At 39.4% G+C, this 22,345-nt stretch overlaps 1 protein-coding gene across 1 annotated transcript in view; it reads right to left on the reverse strand.

Annotated features, from left to right (window-relative positions):
• ATP8A2 (ATPase phospholipid transporting 8A2) overlaps positions 1–22,345 on the reverse strand; it is a 274,582-nt gene that overhangs the window by 213,512 nt on the left and 38,725 nt on the right. Inside the window, exons 16-23 of the mRNA XM_053971420.1 lie at positions 19,838–19,943; positions 18,432–18,514; positions 16,754–16,803; positions 14,549–14,618; positions 12,786–12,870; positions 11,467–11,606; positions 8,781–8,919; positions 2,591–2,655 (exon numbers count right to left, since the gene is read on the reverse strand). Of these exons, the coding sequence (XP_053827395.1) occupies positions 2,591–2,655; positions 8,781–8,919; positions 11,467–11,606; positions 12,786–12,870; positions 14,549–14,618; positions 16,754–16,803; positions 18,432–18,514; positions 19,838–19,943 (738 nt within the window). The remainder of the gene's footprint in view (positions 1–2,590; positions 2,656–8,780; positions 8,920–11,466; positions 11,607–12,785; positions 12,871–14,548; positions 14,619–16,753; positions 16,804–18,431; positions 18,515–19,837; positions 19,944–22,345) is intronic.

Below are 22,345 nucleotides of genomic sequence, written 5' to 3' on the forward strand. Positions count from 1 at the left end.
GAGAACAGAAGTGATTGATTTTTTCCCCTGAAGTGTATGATTTAGAAAAAAATTTATCTCAAAACCAAGCAAAGACAGTTGTTCGATCATATCTCACCTACTGCTGCATACCAAGGAGCAGAAGTGGGAGGGAAAAGTCACACAGGGACTGCACAAAGGGGGAAGTGTATCAATATTTAAAAGCTCTAAGCTCAACTTGGATCTTGTAAAAACTCATTTTTAGAATTAATAGATTTCAAAGGTGGAATATATTAAATGTAATGCTACAGAATTTCAATGTGAGAACCTTCGATTTTAGGCTCAGTTGAACAGAAGCCAAAATTTCTGTTAGAGGTGCAACACAAAATAAATATTACTATGGAGATCCCATACTGAAAAATTGGCAATAAAAGTACTTAAAGATACCTTAGAATGAAAGAACTAGAGGCAATTATTAACAAAACATAAGTTTTGCATTTAAACATATATAAAATCCAATTCTACATTAAAAATGGCAGTAAGAGTACTTTGGAGAAAACCCATAGACTTACTTGAGATGGAAAGCAAGAGTAATACAAAGCATTTTTGATGCACCAGTTCAGAAGCTCCACAAGTTTATACTTATGCTTTAGAAAAATATAGGCTATCTGAACTAAAGTATCAGTCACCTTCAATATTCATGATGTATCATACGACATTTTCTTCACTTGAAAGGCCAGCAACTATATATAGATCAGTAAGGGGTTTCTTTTCTCATCTGATATGCCATGGCTCTCCATTTCCTCTTTTTTTTTTTTTCATAGAACCATAGAAAAGTTAGAGTTGAAACAGACCTTAAAGATAATCTAACTCCAAATCCCTACCATAAGCAGGGACACCTTCCACTTGACCAGGTTGCTCAAAGCCCCATCCAGCCTGGTCTTGAACACTTCCAGGGAGAGGGAGTCCACAGTCTCCCTGGGCAACTTTATCCAGTGTCTCACCACCCTCACAGTAAAGAATTCCTGGCTAACATCTAATCTAAACCTGCCCTCTTGCACCTTAAGGCCATTCTCCCTTGTCCTATCACTACATGCCCTTGTAAACAGTTCCTCTCCAGCTCCCTTGTAGGTCTCCTTTGGATACTCTGCAAGGTGCTATAAAGTCTCTCCAAATCCTTCTCTTCTCCAGGCTGAACAGCACCAAATCTCTCAGCCTGTCTTCTTAGCAGAGGTGCTTCAGACATCTGGTCAACTTAGTGGTGCTCCTCTGGACTCATTCCAGGAGGTCCATGTGTTTCTTGCATTGGGAGCCCCAGAGCTGAACACAGCACTCCAGGTCAGGTCTCACGAGAGCAGAGGGGGAGAATCATCTCCCTCAACCAGACAGCTGTGATTCTTTGGATGCAACCCAGGATGCCTTTGGCTTTCTCGGCTGTGAGTGCACATTGCTGGGTCATACAGAGCTTTTTGTCCAAACAGCCCCAAGTCTTTTTCCTCAAGGCTGCTCTCAATCCATTCTCCTCCCAGCCTGGACTTGTGCTTGAGAGTGCCCCAACCCAAGTTTAGCATTTGGCCTTGTTGAACTTGATGAAGTTCACACAGGCCCACCTCTCAAGCCTGTCCAGATCCCTCTGGATGGCATTCCCTCCCTCCAGTGTGCTGACTGCACCACACAGCTTGGTGTCACAGGCAAACAATCTGGGGGTGCAAGTTCATGTTCTGAAAGCTGCCACTGGTTTTTATGCTTACTGACAAATCTCCAATACTGTTTACAGCTGGATTCTGTAACCAAAGTTTTCTACACGCAAAGTTATTGGAATCACATCAAGGCAACTGGAAAATAACACTTTAGCCAGCAAGAATTTTGGCACAGTAGTATTACCCTCTTCAACCAGATTTGCAGATATCCAGTAACTCCTCTGGTACTCCAAGATACAGGCTTTGCATCTCCCACCCAATCCCAACCTGCCAATTCTAAATGCAAATGTCAGATGCTGCCTGTTACAGGTACTTTCATCTGTCCTACAAATATCTCTAATAGAAATCAGATATTGAAGTGATATCCAATACTGATATGGACATTGAAACAGACAAAATGGAAAGATACCTCCTGAGAAGATTCATGTACAAATATATGATTTTTCTATTTAATTTTGGCATATATATGCAAAGCATAGTGACCATTTGCAGAACATTTTTTATTTCAGATCTCACAAGCTACTGTACATAGACAAGCTCACAAATCCAAGTGTGGTTAGAACTGTTCCATGCAATACTGGAGATAGAAAAAAATCAAAAAACAAGTTTTCTTCAAACATTTCTCCTATATCTATACCTTAAAACTTAACTGCATTCCTGATGGCATGCTGCAGTTTTTCCAGTTTGCAGCAGAATCAAACCCATGCACCTAGGAAGTTGCTCATTCTGAGACTTCAGATTGATTTGCACAGTTTGTGACTGAAGACCTCTGGAGTACACTTTACACAGTACACCTGTGTTTCAGCATAAACTGTTTATCTTGCTACCCCTAAGGGTAAGCAAAAGAAATTCAATGTGAAAGCCTGAAAACTTTCCATCTTGTTAGCAACACCTCCTTCTGTCAAGAATTACATCAGAATTTGCTTACTTACATCTAGTGAATCTTCATTGACCAGGATGAGAGACATACTCTGTGAAATGAGTCTGCAAGAGTACCCTGCAGGGGAGAAAAAAAAAGACAATAAAACACAAAGACTTACTTTTTAGAAGGCTATCTAAGGTTCAAGTTCAACCTTAAGATAAGCATCCATAGGTCAAATGACAATTTCTTTTTTGAGCAGTTACTCCTATCAGGCAGACTGCCAGAACTTTTGGTGTATAGGACACACTCCAACATGACAGATTTACTAGAAACATGGGCTGTAATCTATCTGCATTTTCAAATACGTCACTTGAGAGGTTTTAATTAAACAAAACACTGTGTGAACTGAATGCAGTAAATATAGCCCATAGCCCTACATTCTTTTTTTTTTTTTTTGAGTCTATATGAAGGCAGGTTTTCCTTCAGCACATTACAGGAACAGATTCAAATGCACAATTGCATCTATGCCAGATAACTGGAAGTGCACACATGTTTTCAGTTGATGCTGCTCAGTTTCCCTAGCCCACACAAAGCTTACATGAGCATTTTTTACTCCTGAGTGTTCAGTGTGGAAGGTTCTGAGCTTCATCAAGAAGTACAGATCAATGACACTCACAGAGCCCCTACCAACTCCTATAGACACGAAGTAATTAGACTACATTATTCTTAGTGTGGGACTGGGACATGAAAGAACAAGAGCACCCAAAAGGCAGTTCTGTACATTTCCCAGGACACCAAAACTCAAAAACTCTAATTTTTATAAAAGTTTAATCATTTACAAATAAACAGGTTAATTCTGTTCGTATTAATGGCAAGAGACAAATGCAAACTTGCATCAGACTGACCCTACCACATTATCCTAAAAGCTCATGCAAGTTTACTTGGGACTGGCACAGTGATGTCAGTTTCATAAAATAGCAGAGAATTAATTTATTTGAAGCACACACCTTTTATTGCTCATCTATGCTACATGGGAAAAGGAAACTAAATACAAGTATTTTTTATTTCTGTTTTTTTAATAGAAATTAATTACAGCAGCTTAAAAATTTGCTATCAAATAAAATGGGGTCTTGGGAAGTCTCTTACTTTTCTTAAATGGAGACTGGAAAGTATTGCAGTATAAGAGTCATGTCCCAGTAAAGAACGACTGCAAGGCTGACAGGTTCAAAAGCTGAACACCACAATCACCGTAAAAAGATGAAGTGCCTCTTTCCATATCTTACAATAGCAAGAGAACCACTGAGGCATGAAATCATCTGTGGGATTCTTGGTTCCTTAGAAAGGCCATATTGGGTCATCAATTGCAATGCAAATCATTTCCTCAGGCTACAGAGATTTTATAATTGGGCTAGTTTTGTAGGTATAATCCAGGGTTAACATGTCTGCATGTGTGACTTGTGTAAGGAAAGTAAATCCCTCTCCTTTGAGGAAGACATCTTGTATCATAGCCAGGCACTTTCAGGAAGCAGGTTTGATTATCTGCAGAAGTTCAGTTTCTCCTCCATTTCACAGCTATGTGGACTATGAATATCAAGTGCAACCTTGCTAATACATGTTAACAAGCCTAGGTTTAATTTCTGCTTCAGAGAACAACACAGAATGGCACAGAACTCCTACCTGTTGGGAAAAGGATAAAATATGTTCTAATGATGCGCAGCCTACAACATGAAAGCTTTGCAGACAGCCTCTGATTCTGCCTGTGATCAAATCCTGGATGGTAGTACAGAACTAAGCAGCAAACCTCCAACAGCCACAGACAAAACACTGACTTTTTTCTCAAGTCAGTTTGCCATTTAAAAAAAAAAAAAACTTGCTTATTTTTATTGAGAAAAAGAGAATATTACAAATTTAAGTACTTCCCTCCATAACAGGGTTATTCTTTCCCTTGGCTAAAGCAGTCTTGTGCAGTAGGCTGTTACAAATTCAGCATAACTAATTCAAAAGGATTTTCTAGTAGCATTTTATTAGAACAGCAGCTGCAATAGTGACCTGTAATTTCTAAACCATTGCTCACTGCTTCACTTTACCTCTTCCAAAATGAGCAAGATGCCATTCTAGAAGTCAAGCTGGAAGAAAAAAAATGCTGTGGAAAACAGTTGCTCTGCCATGTATCTTGGAAATCATGGACTCAAAAGAACTTATCCTGCAACTGAAGCCATTTTGCATCTTGCCATCACATTAAACAAAGATCAAGAGTGGAACAGAAGAATGTAAGTCAACACTAACAAGGGTTTATAGAGGATCTATACATTATGTACCATCTCAGGACTAAGATGATGTTAAAATCTAGCACTACTATAAAGCAAAGTAGCTGGCAACTGTAGGAGTACAAGTAGTAACTTTAAAGCATTACTAGAAATGTCTTGAGCTTTATAATAGTTTTGTAATAGTTATTACTGGCAATACTAACATGGCAAGCAAAAATGCATTCTAAGATAAGTATTTTTGTCAATGCTTCTGAGTAAAATAAGATCAACTGCTGGTTCAAAGCCAGGTATAAAATGTCAACCCACACCTGTAAGCTGATATCTAGCTCTTTTAAATTAAAAGTCTGACTAAAAGTCCATGAAGCAGATGAATCAGGTACTTCTGGGACTTATTTTCCTTTAAGTGTCCTGGGAGAAAGATTACTTGAACCAGAGTTCAAGATCATAGCCCACAGGCACATTCATGCTGCAGGCATACAAAATCCAGCATCTGAGGGAAGAATGATTACCCTCTGTGTTTAGAGAGGGCACAAATGCCCTGTTCAAACTTTGCACAGAGATACAGGCAAGTGTGCTGGCATGGCTTGTCTCCTGAACTGAAACAAAGCACAGCTCACCAAGAAGTGTTCTTTTCTCTGAGCTGGAAAGATAGGGGTTTGATGGATGTACTGTCAGATGGGTAAGGAATCAGCTGGATGCCTGCATCCAGAGAGTTACAGTCAATGGTTCCACAGTCACATGAAAACCAGTAATGAGTAGTGTCCCTCAGGCCAGTCCTGAGCTATCTACACCAGAGACAGACAGGGATCAAGTACACCCTCAGTAAACCTTGAGAATGCATGAAGCTGAATGGTGCACCTAAGTAACACTGGAGAGAAGTGATGCCAGCAGAGGGACTTCGATCCACTTGAGGAGCAGGCCTGTGACAATCTAATCAAGTTCCACAGGGCCAAGTGCAAGGTCCTCCACCTGTACTGCAACAGCCATAAATATCCATCAGGACAGACTAGGGGATGAACAGACTGAAAGCAGCCCTACTGAGAAGCACCTAAGTGATGAAAAGGTGAATGACTCCATCTGGAATATCGTATCTAGCCCTGGGGCCCCCAGCACAAGATAGACGTGAAGCTGTTAGAATGAGCACAGAAGAGGGCCACAAAAGCAATCAGAGGGCTGGAACATCTCTCCTCTGAAAACAGGCAGAGAGTTTGGGTTGTTTAACTGGGAGAAAAAGAAGGTTCTGGAGAGACCTTTCAACATACAAGAGGAAATTACAATCAAGACTGGGAAAGACTTTTTACCAAGGCCTGTAATGGCAAGTCAAGGGCCAGTCATTTCAAACTGGAAGAGGGTAGGTTTAGACTGGACATAAGGAAGATATTTATTATGATGGGGGTAACAAGACTGGAATGGGTTGCCAGAGAATTTATCGATGCTCCATCCCTGGAAGTGTTCAAGGTCATGCTGGGTGGAGCTTTAAGCAACCTGATTTATGAATGATGTCCCTGTCAGGGAAGGAGCAGGAGGACTGTATCTTCAAAAGGGCCTTTTCAACCTCAAACCCAAACAACTGTAAGGCAGTGCTTGCAGGCAGCTATCAATGCACACCCCAGGTAAGGGCATTCAGCTCAACTATAGGGACTGATTCATGGTTCAGGGAGGGACACACATGAAATATACTCCCATTCCCAGAAAACAAATCTCTTCCTAGGGAAGTTATTGGCTGGAAATACAGCAGTTCTGGTGTTCTGTGAGTGTGCTGAGCACCAGGATGGTGGCAAATAGAAATCTATCATGGGTGGTTTTGACTCACTAAAAGGCAAAGATGACCCAGAGTCTGTAGACTGTTTGATGAAAAGGATGAAGCTGCAAGAACACAGTTAAGCCTCCTACAGTTGTTTGCAGGTCATGCTTAAAGATGCTTCTGTACCTAGAAGTCCCATTTTCAAGAGCTAGAGTTCAAATGACTGATCAGTATTAAAGCTTATCATGAACACTCTCCTCACTTGCAGAACTAAAACAAAACATATGCAAATTCTGAAAACCAAAGAATAGAGAGGAAGCTGGAAGAACAAAGTACTCCAGCTCCTTGACAAAGCTGCCAAGAGCTGAAATATCCCTCAATACACATGCACCTCCATACAGCAAGCAAGAGTCAATAAGCATAACACAATGAGAAAGTGAAAACACTTTTTACTCCCCAGATAGCATATTTATACCTGAAACATATAGTGCACACATGGATTGGGTTTTAAGTTGAAGGTTTATTACAGTTTTATTGGGTTACACACAAAAATTGGAAGAGTGCCACATGTTTATACTTTCAAGCTTCATGTTCAAGCCAACTTGAACATGAAGCTAATTAAGTTAGTGTTTTACTACCAAACTGTACCTTAAACTAAGGGACAATTTAGAAGTTTTAAGTGAGATTATTCTTCTTCTCAAGTTGCTATAATAAAAGAAACAACAAACTAACAGTTTTAGAGAAAGCTGGATGTTAGTCTCCTTCACAGTCTTCAGAATAAGCTCATTTACTGGTGTTCATGTAGCTTGTTGGTTAATATATCAACTTATTTCAGGTACTTACATCTAAATGTGTAGCTACATTTTTTTAATTAGTCAAAAGATGGTGTTTCCCTTCTGAAGTTATCTACTGCTTGTAAAGAAAGGAAAATCTGCAGATCGTGATTCAAACCAGATAACTAACCTTTAAACATGCTGTCTACCTAGGCCATCCACTGTATTTCTACTACAGCTGTATCAGTTAAGCAAGTTATTCCACATCTTGGTACCACCTTCAACATACAAAGATACATGAAATTTAATTTGAAGCACACAAAAATTCTAGTTAGTCAAGCAGATTGTATCATGGAATTTTGCTTAGTCAACCAAAAAGAAGAAAAGTTTAAAAAAATACAAAAGAGACAAATAAAACCCACAAATGCCCAAAACTTTCCTGAAAATAATTTAAGTTCACTTACAGAGCATCATTGATAGAGAATCTTGAATGAGTTTGAGAAAGCAACCTATATTGTTAAAGTTCCTTTTAACCTACACCTGTACATCTAAACAGACTAATCTGCAGTAATCTAAATGCAGTAGTGGAACCCTAACAGCACATGTTGCCTTCTGCTAAAGGAACTATTTATTCAGTCTTTTTGAGCTCCTATTGACTTCAAGACTCCCTAATTATATGAATAATGCAACCAATTTTACATTTAGAACTGCACACAGACAGGTCTGGGTGTATTTCAGGCTATTCCTGGGAGAACTAAAATGCTCTTTAACTGAACTTAGGTGAGATGTCAGATCACAAGAGTGCAACTCCATCTCTTCCCCTCCCTTACAAGTGATAGGGAGAAAAATAGATCAAAAAGAACACAAGAACATCATGGCATTCTATTGCCAAAGATGGGACATTTGGGAGGTGTGGCATGATAAGGGGTTTGCCTACATGAGGATATGTCCCTTTAGCAAGTCTTTACTATATACTAATAGGTGTGCTTTAAGGGGACAGCAGGGTCAGTTAATTAAGCTTGAATAATCCACCTATGTTCACAGACATGGTTTGGAAGGTGCTGTAAACTATACAGGCTTTGCATTATCGTATTTCCCATTGTATCCCAAACTCAATTCAAAGGCAGTAAGAAAAGAAAAAAAGCTCTAAAACCGTTTCTGAAACATCAGTCTGGTAGAGTTCTCCTATTACCATCAGAAAGCAGAGTTACATGTATTCATTCAATTAGAATTGCATTTAACCAAGAGCAGATGGGTCTCTTCTGCCTCAAAACAATAATAATTAAAAAAAAGAATATAGCCTGACACACATAGTGAAGACGTCACTACAAAATCCCTTCTCCAATGCTGTGCCCTGCTGCCAAGAAACCATTCTATAAGCAGCAGGCCCAATTCTATTTAAAAACCCACTCAGCACATCTTGCATGTGACCTGCTACATACCAGACAAATTCAGAGTAACCAGAATGAAGGATACCTATATTAAGAGCTGTTTCCTGTTTGTCACCTGTCAGAATCCATATCTTAATTTCTGCCTTTATTAGTGTGGCTATTGTTTCTGGAACACCTGCTTGCAGGCGGTCTTCAATGGCTGTAGCTCCAAGAAGCAGCAAATCCTGGAGGGGACAAAAAAAAGAAAACAATCCCTCAAAATCTTTTAAGAGTATGTTTGGAACATACTCAAAAAAGAAATTAAGACAGCATGTTGCATCTCACTGCTAACACTGCACTTTGACAAACAATATACACCACAGTAAATTTCTAGTGTGGCTATTCTACTTCCTCTGCATACAATTCACATTTCAAGAGGTACAGAATGGAACAGTGGTTTTGATCAGAAAGATGGCAACATTTCAAGAATAATTGAAGTTCTAGAAGTCCAAAGTCAGCCTATAGATGAACACATATACTAGACCATTCACTAATCACCATAGCAACATTTTATGTATCAGTTTATATATTTAAGCTCACAAAACAAAAATTATTTGGCATCACATCATTTAAACTAATTTCCTCCTTTAAAATGTACATACAGACTGGATACAATCACACAAAGCAAAAATTATTGCTATTATTTATGGATCTAATCATTACATTTAATACAAGTGGTATGAACATTAATCAATCCAAGTATCTCTAATCAGCATACAGATGTCTGCCAGAAATACGTATCTCATACAGATAATTTAATACTACAGAGTTAGCTGTATTCTCAGGCAATTCTAAAACAATTGCTTGAGGAGATTTGGCTACGTTACAGTAAAAAAAAAAAAATCAGCAAAACAATAGCTAAGAAATATACCTTGTCAAAAGGTACAGTCTACTCAGATTTTACCTCTAAAAGCATTTTAATGATTCCTTACATGTGCAAAGATGTTCAACTTAAAACAAATTGAAATAAGTTTAGGTATACTGTATCATTTCAGAAATTGCACAGAAAAAGGTAGCATATTCTATTCTTTGCAGAGACTTCAAGTTACTCAACAGAAATGAAGACAAATGAACAGGAGTACAAGTTGCTGTTATACAGCCTGGGAATGATGAGGCTTCAGTGTGATTTTACCATGGACTTTCTATATTAAAAGTGGGCTTATAAGAAAAATGAATAAAGGCCAGCAGTGGCAGGACAAGGGGTGATGGTTTTAAACTGACAGAGGGTATAAAGAAGTAAGCTTTTAATGATGAGAGTGGTGACACACTGGAACAGGTTTGCCCACAGAAGTGGTGGACCCATCCCTGGAAGCGTTCCAGGCCAGGCTGGATTGAGCATGTAGAAATATATTATAGCTTGTGTTACAGCCAAATGCCAGTTTATCTCTAAGGCCAGCTTCTTGGAATGACCAGCAAGCAAACATCAACAGGAAGGAATACAGTGGATAGTTCCTAACTCCAATTCTACAACCCACTCACAGGTTCCCTTTTTTCTTAAAAACTATACTAAACTGTGAAAAAGGCAGGAAGTACATGACCAAAAAATTACTTAAAGCTTGAGAACACATTTTAAAGGACAGCAAAAGCAATGTTCATTTTTCACCTAGCTGAAAGGAGCTACCCAAACCTAGAGAACCAAGGATGAGATAACCACACTGTTACTGACGATAAACACAAAAGACCATTTCAGGCATGACTTAGAAAAGGAAGAACCAATCTTCAGTTCTTACTGAAAGAGTTCCTGAAGCTTTTCTCTTACCCCCTGAAAGTTAGCTCCTATCCTAATCTTGACGTCTTTGTGGATGCTCCATCCCTGGAAGCATTCAAGGCCATCTTGGATGGAGCTCTAGCAATCTGGCCTAGTGAAATGTGTCCCTGGCCACAGCAGGAGGATTGGAACTCAATGATTTTTATGGTCCCTTCCAAACCAGGCCATTCTCTAATTCTACGATTTGCCCCAACTAACTTAAATAAACAACAGTGCTCCAGAACCTAAGCAGTATTTTAATAGTTACTTTAAAAGATATTGAAGTTCATAACATGTTTTAAAGAAACCACTGAATAAAATTAAATACCTAGGGCAAGAGGGAATAGCATGAACCTCTACAAGTAAGCAGAGCAACTACCAGCACTTCCGAAAGCAGCAGCACCGACAAGGTTCAGAGAAACACTGGCCCCTAGCGTTGGCACTTTAACATTTCGTTCACTGTAGGATAAGCATTTCAAAATAGGTTCTCTGATACCTACTTTCCCCTTCTGAAATTAAGAGCTCTGCAATTTTCATGGAGTGCAGGTTTTCATCCTTTTTTTAGCCCATGCCCCTACAGGTGTTGGTGAGCCCTACATTGTGCTTATAACAGCCTTCAAAAACCTTTAATTTGACTGCTGTATGGAAAGCAACACATTTCTTCATACCCTAGTAGAGGGGAACTTAGTGCAACGCAACAATTTCCACATATTATCTTTATCAAATTACAACAATCTTACACAAAACAGGAAGATTTAAAAAAGTGTGAGAACAGGGGTTTTAAGTAGAAATTTGTTTTTATCCATAAATTCATCTCAGATTTTCAGATTTAAACTGTGGACTGAACAGGTTACCATCTAAGAACATCCTTCCAGTTTCTCATCTATGAAATTAACAGTTTATTTCATTGTATAAAGCGCAAATTCCACTGGAAAATACACATGTAAGGGAATCGGCATCTGATCATCAAGAAAGTATGTTTTACCTTTTCAATGATCTCATAGCACTCCTCCAGCTTCTGAGTTCTGTCTTTCAGAACCGTACTGGATTCATTGTAGACATTCAACCACTCTCTGTAAGACTTCTCTGACAGATCAGCATAAGCAATGCACAATGTCCTCAGACCTACAAAACAGAAGACAGCCGTTACCCACAGTAAAACTACATTGAATCAAATCATTCATATGTAATGAATGCTAAATTCTAATCCTCAAGCTGGAACAACAAAAGCTTCTAACACACACGGTTAAAAAATCTCCCTGTACATTTTTTTAAGCACTTGGATTTCCACAAACATAAAGCGCAAATCTAGTACATTTTGGCTACTAATGTTGGTGAGATCAAGAGAGTATTAGACAAAAACTTTTTACTAAGTGTGAAAGCAAGCTTGCCTTTCACGTATTTTAAAAACGTCGTATTAAAGATCAGGCTACATACTGTGACTGGTGATGTTACTTAGTCAAACATCCTGCCCAGCCTGTGCTTCCTTTTAGCAAGACTGTGTTCTTCATCAGTGTAGCAATGTAACTCACACAAACAACAGGAGTTACACATGCACAATACAGTAAAGAGGGTCCATGAAGTATGAAAACAAATTTATTAGACAACTGGCAAAATTTAACATAGAAAAGTAATGATTTCTTTTTCTGTCACAAATCAAGCAAAGAGGAGTGTGTGCCATAAAATACAAAAGTTCCAGTACTGAGAACATGGCAGTCTGCAAAAAAAAATTCTTTTTTAAAAAGTTGACTGGTATTTTCAGATTTTGGAAGAAAAACAGTGGTTCATGGTTTTACTATGAACTGAGGTATCCTGTGCTATCACAAAAGAGAGAACAAAGCCAGCTTCACAGTGAACAGAGATACTACATCAGTCAAAGGCCTTACAGAGCATTTCAGATCATCTTTGTCTCAGTCTACCAGGCTTCCCAGCACGTTCAGGTTGTCACTGTGCTTTGTAAAGCCAGAGACGCGGCATCCGACTTCTGCCCTGGTAAAAACACCTCCAACTTCCATGTAATGAGTTATTCTGGGCAATACAACTCATGCCCTTTCCCTTCATGATGGACACACAGAACACTACCTTTTCCTTTCAAATTCCACTTCCCTACTGAAGTCACACAGAAGTTGGACAAAAACCTCCTTACAGCTGAAGTCAACCTACAGTTGTTAATTTGCTGATAACACACCCCATCTTAATTTATCTTCACAATCATCTTAGTTCACACCACAGAACTTAGACAAGGCAGAAAATGCTGCAAATAATTTCATGAACTGAATTCTCATGACATGCTGTTTCTCTTACCTTCCGTTGCGAAGTATTCGAGATGGCACAGTGTTTGTTCCATATACTGGGAATCTTTTGAAAGCCTCTCAAAAATTACATTATCCTATTAAAACCAAATTCATTACAACAGAGTAAGTCTACATATGAAGTAGCCATTTGTGTATTTACATGCTCAAGAGAAGCAACCTGAAGGGACTTGCTAATATCAATACCAAAGTTGTATTTACAATATATTTGGGGTTTAGAGACTGATTTGAGTAATTAATCTGGATTGTACCCAATAGCAGAGATACTGCATCCACTACAAATAATGGGGAGAGAAGCACACTCTTCCCTCCTCCCCTCTTTCCATAAAGAGGTGCCCATTACTGGGTAGTACAGAACACTTCTCTATAAATTGACTTTCAGACAACACAAATGTCTGATCTTATTCACTGTATATATATCAGTCCTGTGCAGTAGAGTTTCCTGCAATCCTTTCCAGAAAAGATTTCTATTGATGTTAAAAAAAAAAAAAAAATGCAGAAATACGGATCATGTTCTACCACAACATTCTCTCAGAAACAATCTTCTTCCTGCAGCAGCTTTCTTTATCAGTAAATCAAAAGACAATTGAGAAGGTTCCATTAACAGCTGAAATCAAAATATAGCATCACCTACATATCTCAAGTCTCTGGATTTTATTTATAACTACCAGAACAAGTTCTACAAACACATGTAATACAGAAATCCTACTCAGACATCTGCTCTTAAGCTAAGTAAGCAGACATCTACATCTAGAGCTGATTAGAGACAGGCATACAAACCTAATTATTATGGAAGCAACAGGACAGAATATGACTACCAGAATGTGGAAGAGTTAATGCAGAATAGTCAGTTAATTTACAGGTCACATGAGTGGCAGATGCAGCACATTAGTACACCTAGGTCTGTTCATACAGAAAACAGCAATAATTTGTACCACAAACTCTCCTGTTCTCCATCCCTTTCAGTGCCACACTCCAAAGAATGGTGTGAACTCAGGCACGGCATGAACAAGCAAGTTTCAAGTCTGTGTGGTCCTATGAGCATAGGACTGAACTACCACACAATGGCAGCAGGCTTCATTCACTTCCACCACACCAGAATGAAGCCAGCACATCTTTATCAAATCAGGGGAGGTAAATGGAAGGAACAGAGCAGTGAACACTGACCTATATGTCATGACAAATTCAAGCAAACCAGATCCTCACAGAGGTCAGGAAGATTTTTTTCCCTGTTGCAAAAAGCCGGCTCCATAGTCTTCCACTGAAATTAGAACCACTCCCTGGCTGTGGACAACGCTAGTTTTGGAGCCTTTGTACTGTGCTAAGTTATTGCTCTTGTCAGTGAAGACAGAAGCACAACATGGTGCAAGTCATGATGACAAATAACAGCAGGTGCAGAGATGCAAGAAAGCCAGATCAAGAGCCAAGCACTTGAGAACAAATTTTAATGCTATAAATTCAGACAACAGCATTTATTCCAGCTCCTGAACTTCTGCTGCACAGCTGGGTGAAGCCCTGGCTTTACAGTAAGGGTACTGCTCTCATTAATTTCAGGATTTCAACCGGGCAGTAGAAAGCCTAGCAGTCTTCCAGCCTGCAAAAGGAGTCAGAGCAGGAATGACAGCTCTCTTAAATCACTTGGCCCTAAACAGAAAGCCAACAGGTATTATGTATGAGACATGAAATGGCAGTATCAGCCACAGCTGTTGAAACAATAACTGGCAGTGTTCTCCATTAGGCAGCATAATTACTTACAGCCCCTTTGCAGTAGAGACGTAGCTGTCCTGCCGGAGTTCGAACAATCACTGACATTCTCTTCCTGTTGCTATTGAAATAAAAATATTTGCTTTCATTAGTCAAAGTGGTGAAGAGTAATTCCTGTTCTAGCCAGTGAATTTTCTCAGATGTGTTTTGTGCATCTGAGATTAAATGGGATATAGCAGCAGTAACTTAAGACCCCACAACCCTTGACCACAAGGAGATATATTAAATTGCCCATTTCCAGCTTCAGCCCTATGTTTCACATTGGCAAGCACTCCAGACTTACACCCATATGCAAGCAAGAATTTGAAAAATAGCAAGATAGTATAAAATCGTCTTGAAAGAAGGGGAGTCACATTTATTCTCATTATTCTGTCTCAGTTTTTCCTGATTCTTCAAGCAAAATTGCTTTGGGGACTCTAGAAAAGGAATCATTAGGGCTGATTACATCTTTAGTATAGGCATAACAGACATTGAAACAACCATCCACTTAAAAGAGCAGTTATTTAACTTACTAACTTAAAAGAGAGCAAAAACATCATAGCAAGTAATCATGGTATAGATCAGTTCTTGGCCTCTGTCAATTCTTTATATTGATCTAATCAGAGCCAGAAAGTTGGAACTAAGTGGAAGGAAGTCAGACCCCCTGAGCAAGGACAGAATAATCAAGTTTGGCATATGTCTTAAAAAAATGCAGCATAGTGTAGCACAGTGTACACCAACATTTAACAACAGAAGGCGGGCAAGGATAATTTTTTTAAAGAAATTTTTATGTTTTATTTATCAATCTCCCCTTCAAAAGAGCCACTGGAAAAAACCTACGGCTTCCAAGAGGCAAACGCAAACAAATCAACTCTAATCAAGGGAGCCTTAAGAATTGTGGTTCCAAGTAAACCTTTTCCTTAGAAAAAGGACCAACCTGGAACTATCCTCTTTACTCATTATGTTTTTGCCAACATGTACAAACACAGTGTAGAGCAATCTTCCTTCTCCTCTTGAGGTTGCTTTGAGAAATGTAGTCACTTTTCAGAGCTCAAGAACCATGTGTACTAAAGTAAGCTCTTGGCATGTATCATCAGACAAAACAAATCCTTTCTGAGGCTTTCTGAAGAGGGGTTGGAAGGACAGCAGTTACCTGTGCCCAGAATTTCTGCCACATCCTAATGACACAGGGAAACTTCTGTGTGCTTTTTGAAAACTAATTACAGAGCTCCCTCAGTGGTCAGGAGGGAAGGTGCTACACAGAGGAGAACTAAGACAGCTTTTTTCCTGCTGCGTGCAAGCTGCGGCTACTCCTGCCTACAGACACCAAGGTGCTGGTCAACTTGTCACAAACCCTCAAAGACTCTTCCAGTGCCTTTTCAGATACTTCCCACATGTAGACTAAGTAGCTATATTCTGACTGGAAGGAGGGAAGTACTCAGGAATAATCTTCAAAGCAAGTCAGGACACAAGAAAAGTCACCTACCCAAATCATCCCTACCTTTAGTTTTACATAGTCCTTGAGAGCACAACCAGAACTCAAAGACAGCAGAGAACAGAGTTCAAGAGTTCAAGTTTTTAATTCCCAGAAAGAGTAGAAAATAAACAACAACAGAAAAAAAAAAAAAAAAAGGTATGCTGACTAGCACCATCCAAATGGACATAACTTTATCAACTAACAAAGAGAAAGCACCCTTTTATTTCCAGTCATTTAGGGGCCTGATTCATCAAAGCTTCTTGCTATCCAAGCAATGCCCATCCTAATGAGTCTGACAAATTAGGAGTGCTTGCAATGTTTATATTTTCACAGCTGGCATGGTTCTTAAGAAGAGGCACTTCCAGGTACAGTTTCCATCTATTCAAAAAGTAGTTTGCAGAAGCATTATAAAAGTGCAATCTCAAAGCATGTTCTTGAAGTAGACAAGGAACAAATCAGGATTTCTATGAGTCACAGCAAGATGCTTCCAGGTCAGCAACTTCTCAATAGATGAACTTTTTCCTGCAGTGGCAGGAAAAACTTTAATGATGGCATGCCAACAGCCACCAGTTCATAACTCATTCACAGTATATCAGAAATAAGATGAAGGGGTAGGACAAAAAATTAAGGAAGTTCTGCTTTTCTACTGTATCAGCTGTAACATTTTATTCTAAATAGTATTTTTTTATAAGAAGAGTTTTCTTATTACCCTGAATTTCACATATTAGAGGAAAACTTACCTGGAAAACTCCAGCACATTAAGAATTTCAAAGGTTTTCTCTTTCCCCAGCTACAAAAGAAAACAAAAGAAAGAGCATAAGTACAATCTACATTATATTCTTACACGTGCAAACACACGAGCTGAGCTCAGGTGCCTTTGTCACACATCCCAGTGTCAATAAATGTGGCAATGGCTCCCTCCGCTGGGTAAAGGATGCAGAGCCCTATTTAGTGAACTTAATTCGACATCCTCTGCTGTGGCATCCTTCATTCACTACCTGCTACACCATTACAAGGAGTTAATATCCTTTCTGATTAGGCATGCTCTGAAAGCTAAGCTGCATATTTAGTTCTCAACAGCCATCAACTAAGAGATATATTACAGGGTGTAGGTATTCTTCCAAGTTAAAATAAGCATTCCCTCCAGGTTTAGTATTACAATAACCTTTGACTCACCTCCCTTAGTATTTCTTTTATTTGAATTCACAAACATATTAATTATATTTTTTGTGGCCAAAAAAAAAAAAAAGATTAACCGAGGAGAAATTCCTGTTATCACCAGCAACTCTCTGATGGGCTGAGCAAGAACAACCTGAAGCAGGACAAAGATTTTAAAACACCTGCCATTCCTGCTGTATAATGTACAGAAGCAGCAGTAGGAGTTACCAGAGTCATAGAACTCCAGTGCTATTTGCAGCATGCAGTTAAAGAAAGTGCAGCAGTAAAATCTAATTGTGGTATAGACATGTCCTAGGCACATATCAATTCAGCAACATCCCCAAGATTAAAAAGCACCTACAAACCATTTTATACGTGCTGCCACTGATGTAGGCAATCAGGAGAGACAGGAATCTCTGGGAATGACAGTTTTTATTCCTGGCTATAGATTAACAATGCCTCCAGCTTGGCATTATGCGTATACAACTAGGCTAGGTAGGCCTGGCTGTTCCTGCAGAGCAGAGAAGCATTCAGATGGCTCTAGATGACACTGTTCATCCTCAGCTCTTCCCTTCAACTAAGAAGCAGTTTGAGAATCTGTATAAAGTTTGTGACAAGTCCTAGAAGATATGTTTCAAGTGCTTAGCTTAGCAGTGTACATTGAAAGGGAACATAACTGAGAGAAGGACAAAAAATATTCATTATTCTTAATAAGCACCCTACTAGCTGCATCTGGGTAAATCTGGAGCCACTTTAGCTTAGACTGCAACCTGAGTCTGAATGCAGCCCCATGAGTCTGAGGCTACCTGTGTCAACTGCAACCCAGTAAGTACACAGCCCTGTATACACAGCTTGTCAGCCAGATACATCTTCTACTGAAGATCTTTCTCAGAAGGAAGAAATGAAACATTTAGAAGAACAGCAACCATTAAACATAACAGGCAGAAAACCTCCCAGACACATGAATTTGCTTCTAATGTGAGTGCTCCCATCTGTGCTTGCTGGACAAAGGAAATACTTCTCAGGCACAAATGCTGTAATTCCCCATGTAAGTTTGCAACTTCCTATCGCTCATGCCACGTAGAGGGGCAAAGGACTTGGCATCTTCAAATATATTACGACAACTTTTCTCAGTGTACATAAGCCCCTTGCATGTAGCATCCTAAAGACCCTGGAAAGGGGCCCTCACAGGGACCAGAGAGGACACCTGTATGCTCTGCAAGAGCTTGGCAGCCTGTGCCATGCACATCCTCCACTTACCGCATCAATGATAACAGAGTGGGGAGTCCGTCCTGTGAAGACATAACCAAGTTTTTTTGCTCCTTTCACTAATGCTCCTTCATCTGCCAAAACAAACCAAAAAAAAAAAAAAAAAAAGCTTGAATTTAACCTGGTATGTTAAAGAGGCCTTCAAAACCTATACTTCAATATGGCAGATTGCCAAAACAGAATCCCCTTTCCTGTGAAATCCCACCCATAGGTACGTTAGAGTAGTTCTGCACATCCTTCTACAAGAACATTCAACATTTTAGTCCTACAAAGGCCATGTAATATCAACTACACAAACCTAGTACTTAATATGTATAAGATATCCTGTTAACTACTGAAGCATTGAACTCTATTCTCATGGAGGTGCCATACTTTTCTACATGAAAAAGGGGAAATACCTTTTCTGAAAGCAAGATCAAAGCTCTGTTATTTTAAATTCCTACAGTATGTGTTTGATCTATTTTCTGCTGGAAAGGCACTAAGTTCAGGTACTATAGAAATACAGCACTGTTTTCCAGAGACTCAACTGGGCAGTGTTATTAAGAGCTCAAATAACAGAGCTGCAATCAGAGCCAACACCTGTGCCTCCCAGAGATAATTAGAGAGCCTCCTTAAGGAGCAAGCATCATTAAGCAAAACCATCACATAGGTGGATTTAGTGCCTAATTCAAGCAACCCTCATGTCTCTAAAGCTCCCTTAGTCTCCTCATGGTTCATCACACTGACCAGAGCTTACTTATATGAGTTCTTTATCCTACTTTTCAGACACCCTATGAAGACATAAATAAAAAATGAGGCTGCTTCATCACTCAATACACGACTACAGCAATTCTAGAAATATCTTCACTAACAGAGATAAATTCAATGGAGAGCAACATTCCCCAATCTGGCCCCACCTAGCTCTGTCTGTGCTAACTGAAAAGAGAAAAAAAAAAAATGGGTTTAGGACAGGCCTGAATATTGCCATGTGTCATGTATCAGCACTTGATAGCTTCCTATCTTACTCTAAGCAGATACTAGATCAAGAAGGACAGTTTGTAGACAGGCCAATAGAGTAACTGCTCATGCAGAAACAAATCATTACTTCCTACACACTCAATATCTTTTACTTTCACCCCTACAGAAAGAGTACATGGTCTCATGAGTGCAGAAGGGATCCTACGCCCAGCCGAACTCTAAAGAAATATCATGGACTATGTGGTTTTGTAGGAAGCATTCAAAACCAGTGTGTACTGATTATAGAAGATGCCAAATCTACTGTTAGCATGGTAGGGGACATTTTGCTTTCAAAATTAATGACCTTTGAAATGACCTAGAAATTTATGGACCTTCCTTCCATCTACCTCCACTCCTTCAACTCATTCCCTTCCCTCCCAAAAAAGAAAGCAACAACCAACCTGGAGAGGAGGCCTGGTAGATTATTGTATTTCCTTGTCTCTCAGGAACAACAGTATGACACACGGCCAGCAGCGTGAGGAACTCCTGTATATGCACAGCTGTGGGCTAGACAGGACACCAGGAGAGTGAGGTTTAGCACTGCACACAGACTGAGGAACCTGCTCACCAAACTGAGATGATCTCTTCGGTATCACAGGAAAAAAAAAACCAAACATATTCTGTTCTCTATTTATAGCAGTTGTTCTGACCTCAGAACATCAAGACAGCACAGTTCAGGGCCAGCACTGATGAACTAGAGAACTATTGATAAGGACCTCATTCAAATTGCAGAGAGCTGAGAAGGCTGAACATTCCCTCACTCCCCACTCATAAAAGCATTACTTCTTAAGCACCCCAAGCTTCATATAGGCAAAGACACCTGCCACAAGATGATGACAATCTAGCAACAGGAAATATTACTAATGGCAGCTTCCAACAGATTGACAGCAATCACACCAGAATTAAACTTGCTGCAACTGCACCCTTAGTGACGAATACCCAGAGCTAAGAGCAGCTGAACAGCCAGTAGAAGGAAACATATGTCCTTCCAAAGGAATACAGCACCCAGTCAAGCATAAAATTAATCTACAGTCCCTACATTCAGCATAAAGAGAACATGCAACATAAACCACTTCGTCAAAATGCTTAAACAGACACCAGGTCTGCAACTCAGCAAAGTTAGCACTTAAATCACAAGCCTCTGATCAGCCAACTGTGGCAACTGCAACCTTTAGTGATGTGAAATTAAGTCCCTCATCCCATTCTTCCCTCCTTTCCATCCCTGCCTCTGGCACAGGATTTACAGCCTCACAGCAGTCAGGAATAGCATAGCAGCCATTTGCTCAGTAACTCAGACATGAACTTAGTAGATCTACCTTTGCAGAAAGCCTTACTTGACTTTGCAAACTCTCAAAGAATTGATACATATAAAAATATAATCTAGGTTCCCAATCTTTCATTAGCACATCATATGCATTGACAATATGAAGGTTTAATTAGTAGAAAGTAAACTACTATGAAAGCCACAAAACCATGTCAGCTGGCAAACACTGTGGCAATGTGTGTAAACAAAGTAAGCATATCAGAAAGTAATGTAATAAAAAATCTGAAAATCCAAGCCCTACACACTTAGCCCTATATTCAAAGTACTTCATGTACTTTGCCATGAATATTTTCAAAATAACTGTTTCAACCAGGAACTTTATCTTTGCATACTGAAACTTCCAAATTGCATGGTCACATGCCGCTAAAATAACAAGAGTTGTTGCTTTCGACATGCTGGGGTACAGCGGCTGTGCTCAGGAAAACAAACATATTTACACACTACTATCTAAATAAGTCCACAGCAAATTACAGTCAAGAGGTAATTGCTGTTCCATCATTTCCAGTCAAAGTAATGAAAGTTTTATCTCCATGTCAAAAGGCACAGCCTGCCAGATTCTCCTTTCAGCATCTGTTGCTGCAGACCTTTGATGTCCGCCTTACACTTTTATCACCTAGTCCCTTAACAAGCTTTCATAGTATGTGTTCTGTCAGCTGGAAACAACCTGTCTCCAGTAGTGACACGGATTTTAATCCTTCCTAAGCATGTATTTATGTTTTCAAGCCAGCAAAATAATTTGCTGCTGTCATGGTATTTTCACAGCTCACAATGTATTACAGGGCAATCTTCCAATTCTGTTGCAACAGATCATCAGAGGCTCAGCTTATCACAACAGCTCCTCCACACAGCTGTCATTTGTTTCCTTTCTGTATTGTTCCAGCACTGACAATATTTATTGCACAGACATAAATCAGGGTAGAGCATTCAAATACCTGCTTTGGACCTGTGAACAGAAAATCTGTTAATGGCTTCTGTGGCAACATATCCCTTCCAATATGCTGAGCTGAATCCCAGCAAAGGACAGAACTCCCACATCTTAACCAATTCTGCTTTATTACTTATTTTCCTCTATCAAGTCTTTGACAGTATTCTTACTGATGGTCTCTGTGAGATGTTTCTTGCCTGTTCATGTGTTAAGGTCAGCCTTATTTCTTCCACCCTCACATTTTAGTTCTCTATTTATCTGTAGTTGGAACAAAGTTTGCATATTCTAATCTCTTATTCATCAGCCCACAAGTAGCTCTTATTTTAATTGCCTTCTTCCCTCATTTTTCTTCTAGTGTGCCAAAAACTCTGGGTGAAAGCAATTGCTTCTTCCCTTCCCTCCCCCCTCAAAAAAAATCCATGAAAAAGCTGGTGCACAAGCATCTACACAAGAAATATACTCCACTGGGTGAATTATTTTGTTTTCTGCCCCTACCAATTGAGAACCACACACACATTGCAATGGTCTCCAACTTCTGGAAACAGATTCTGGATTGTTACCTACATAGCACTATCCTCAGTGAAAGCAAAGTTTAGCTATCTAGTAGGCACAGCACTATCCATTATCAAGCAAACCACTGGGCAGAAAGCAAATTTTCAT

The sequence above is a fragment of the Vidua macroura genome, chromosome 2 (assembly GCF_024509145.1).
Source record: "Vidua macroura isolate BioBank_ID:100142 chromosome 2, ASM2450914v1, whole genome shotgun sequence".
Classification (NCBI taxonomy): domain Eukaryota; kingdom Metazoa; phylum Chordata; class Aves; order Passeriformes; family Viduidae; genus Vidua; species Vidua macroura.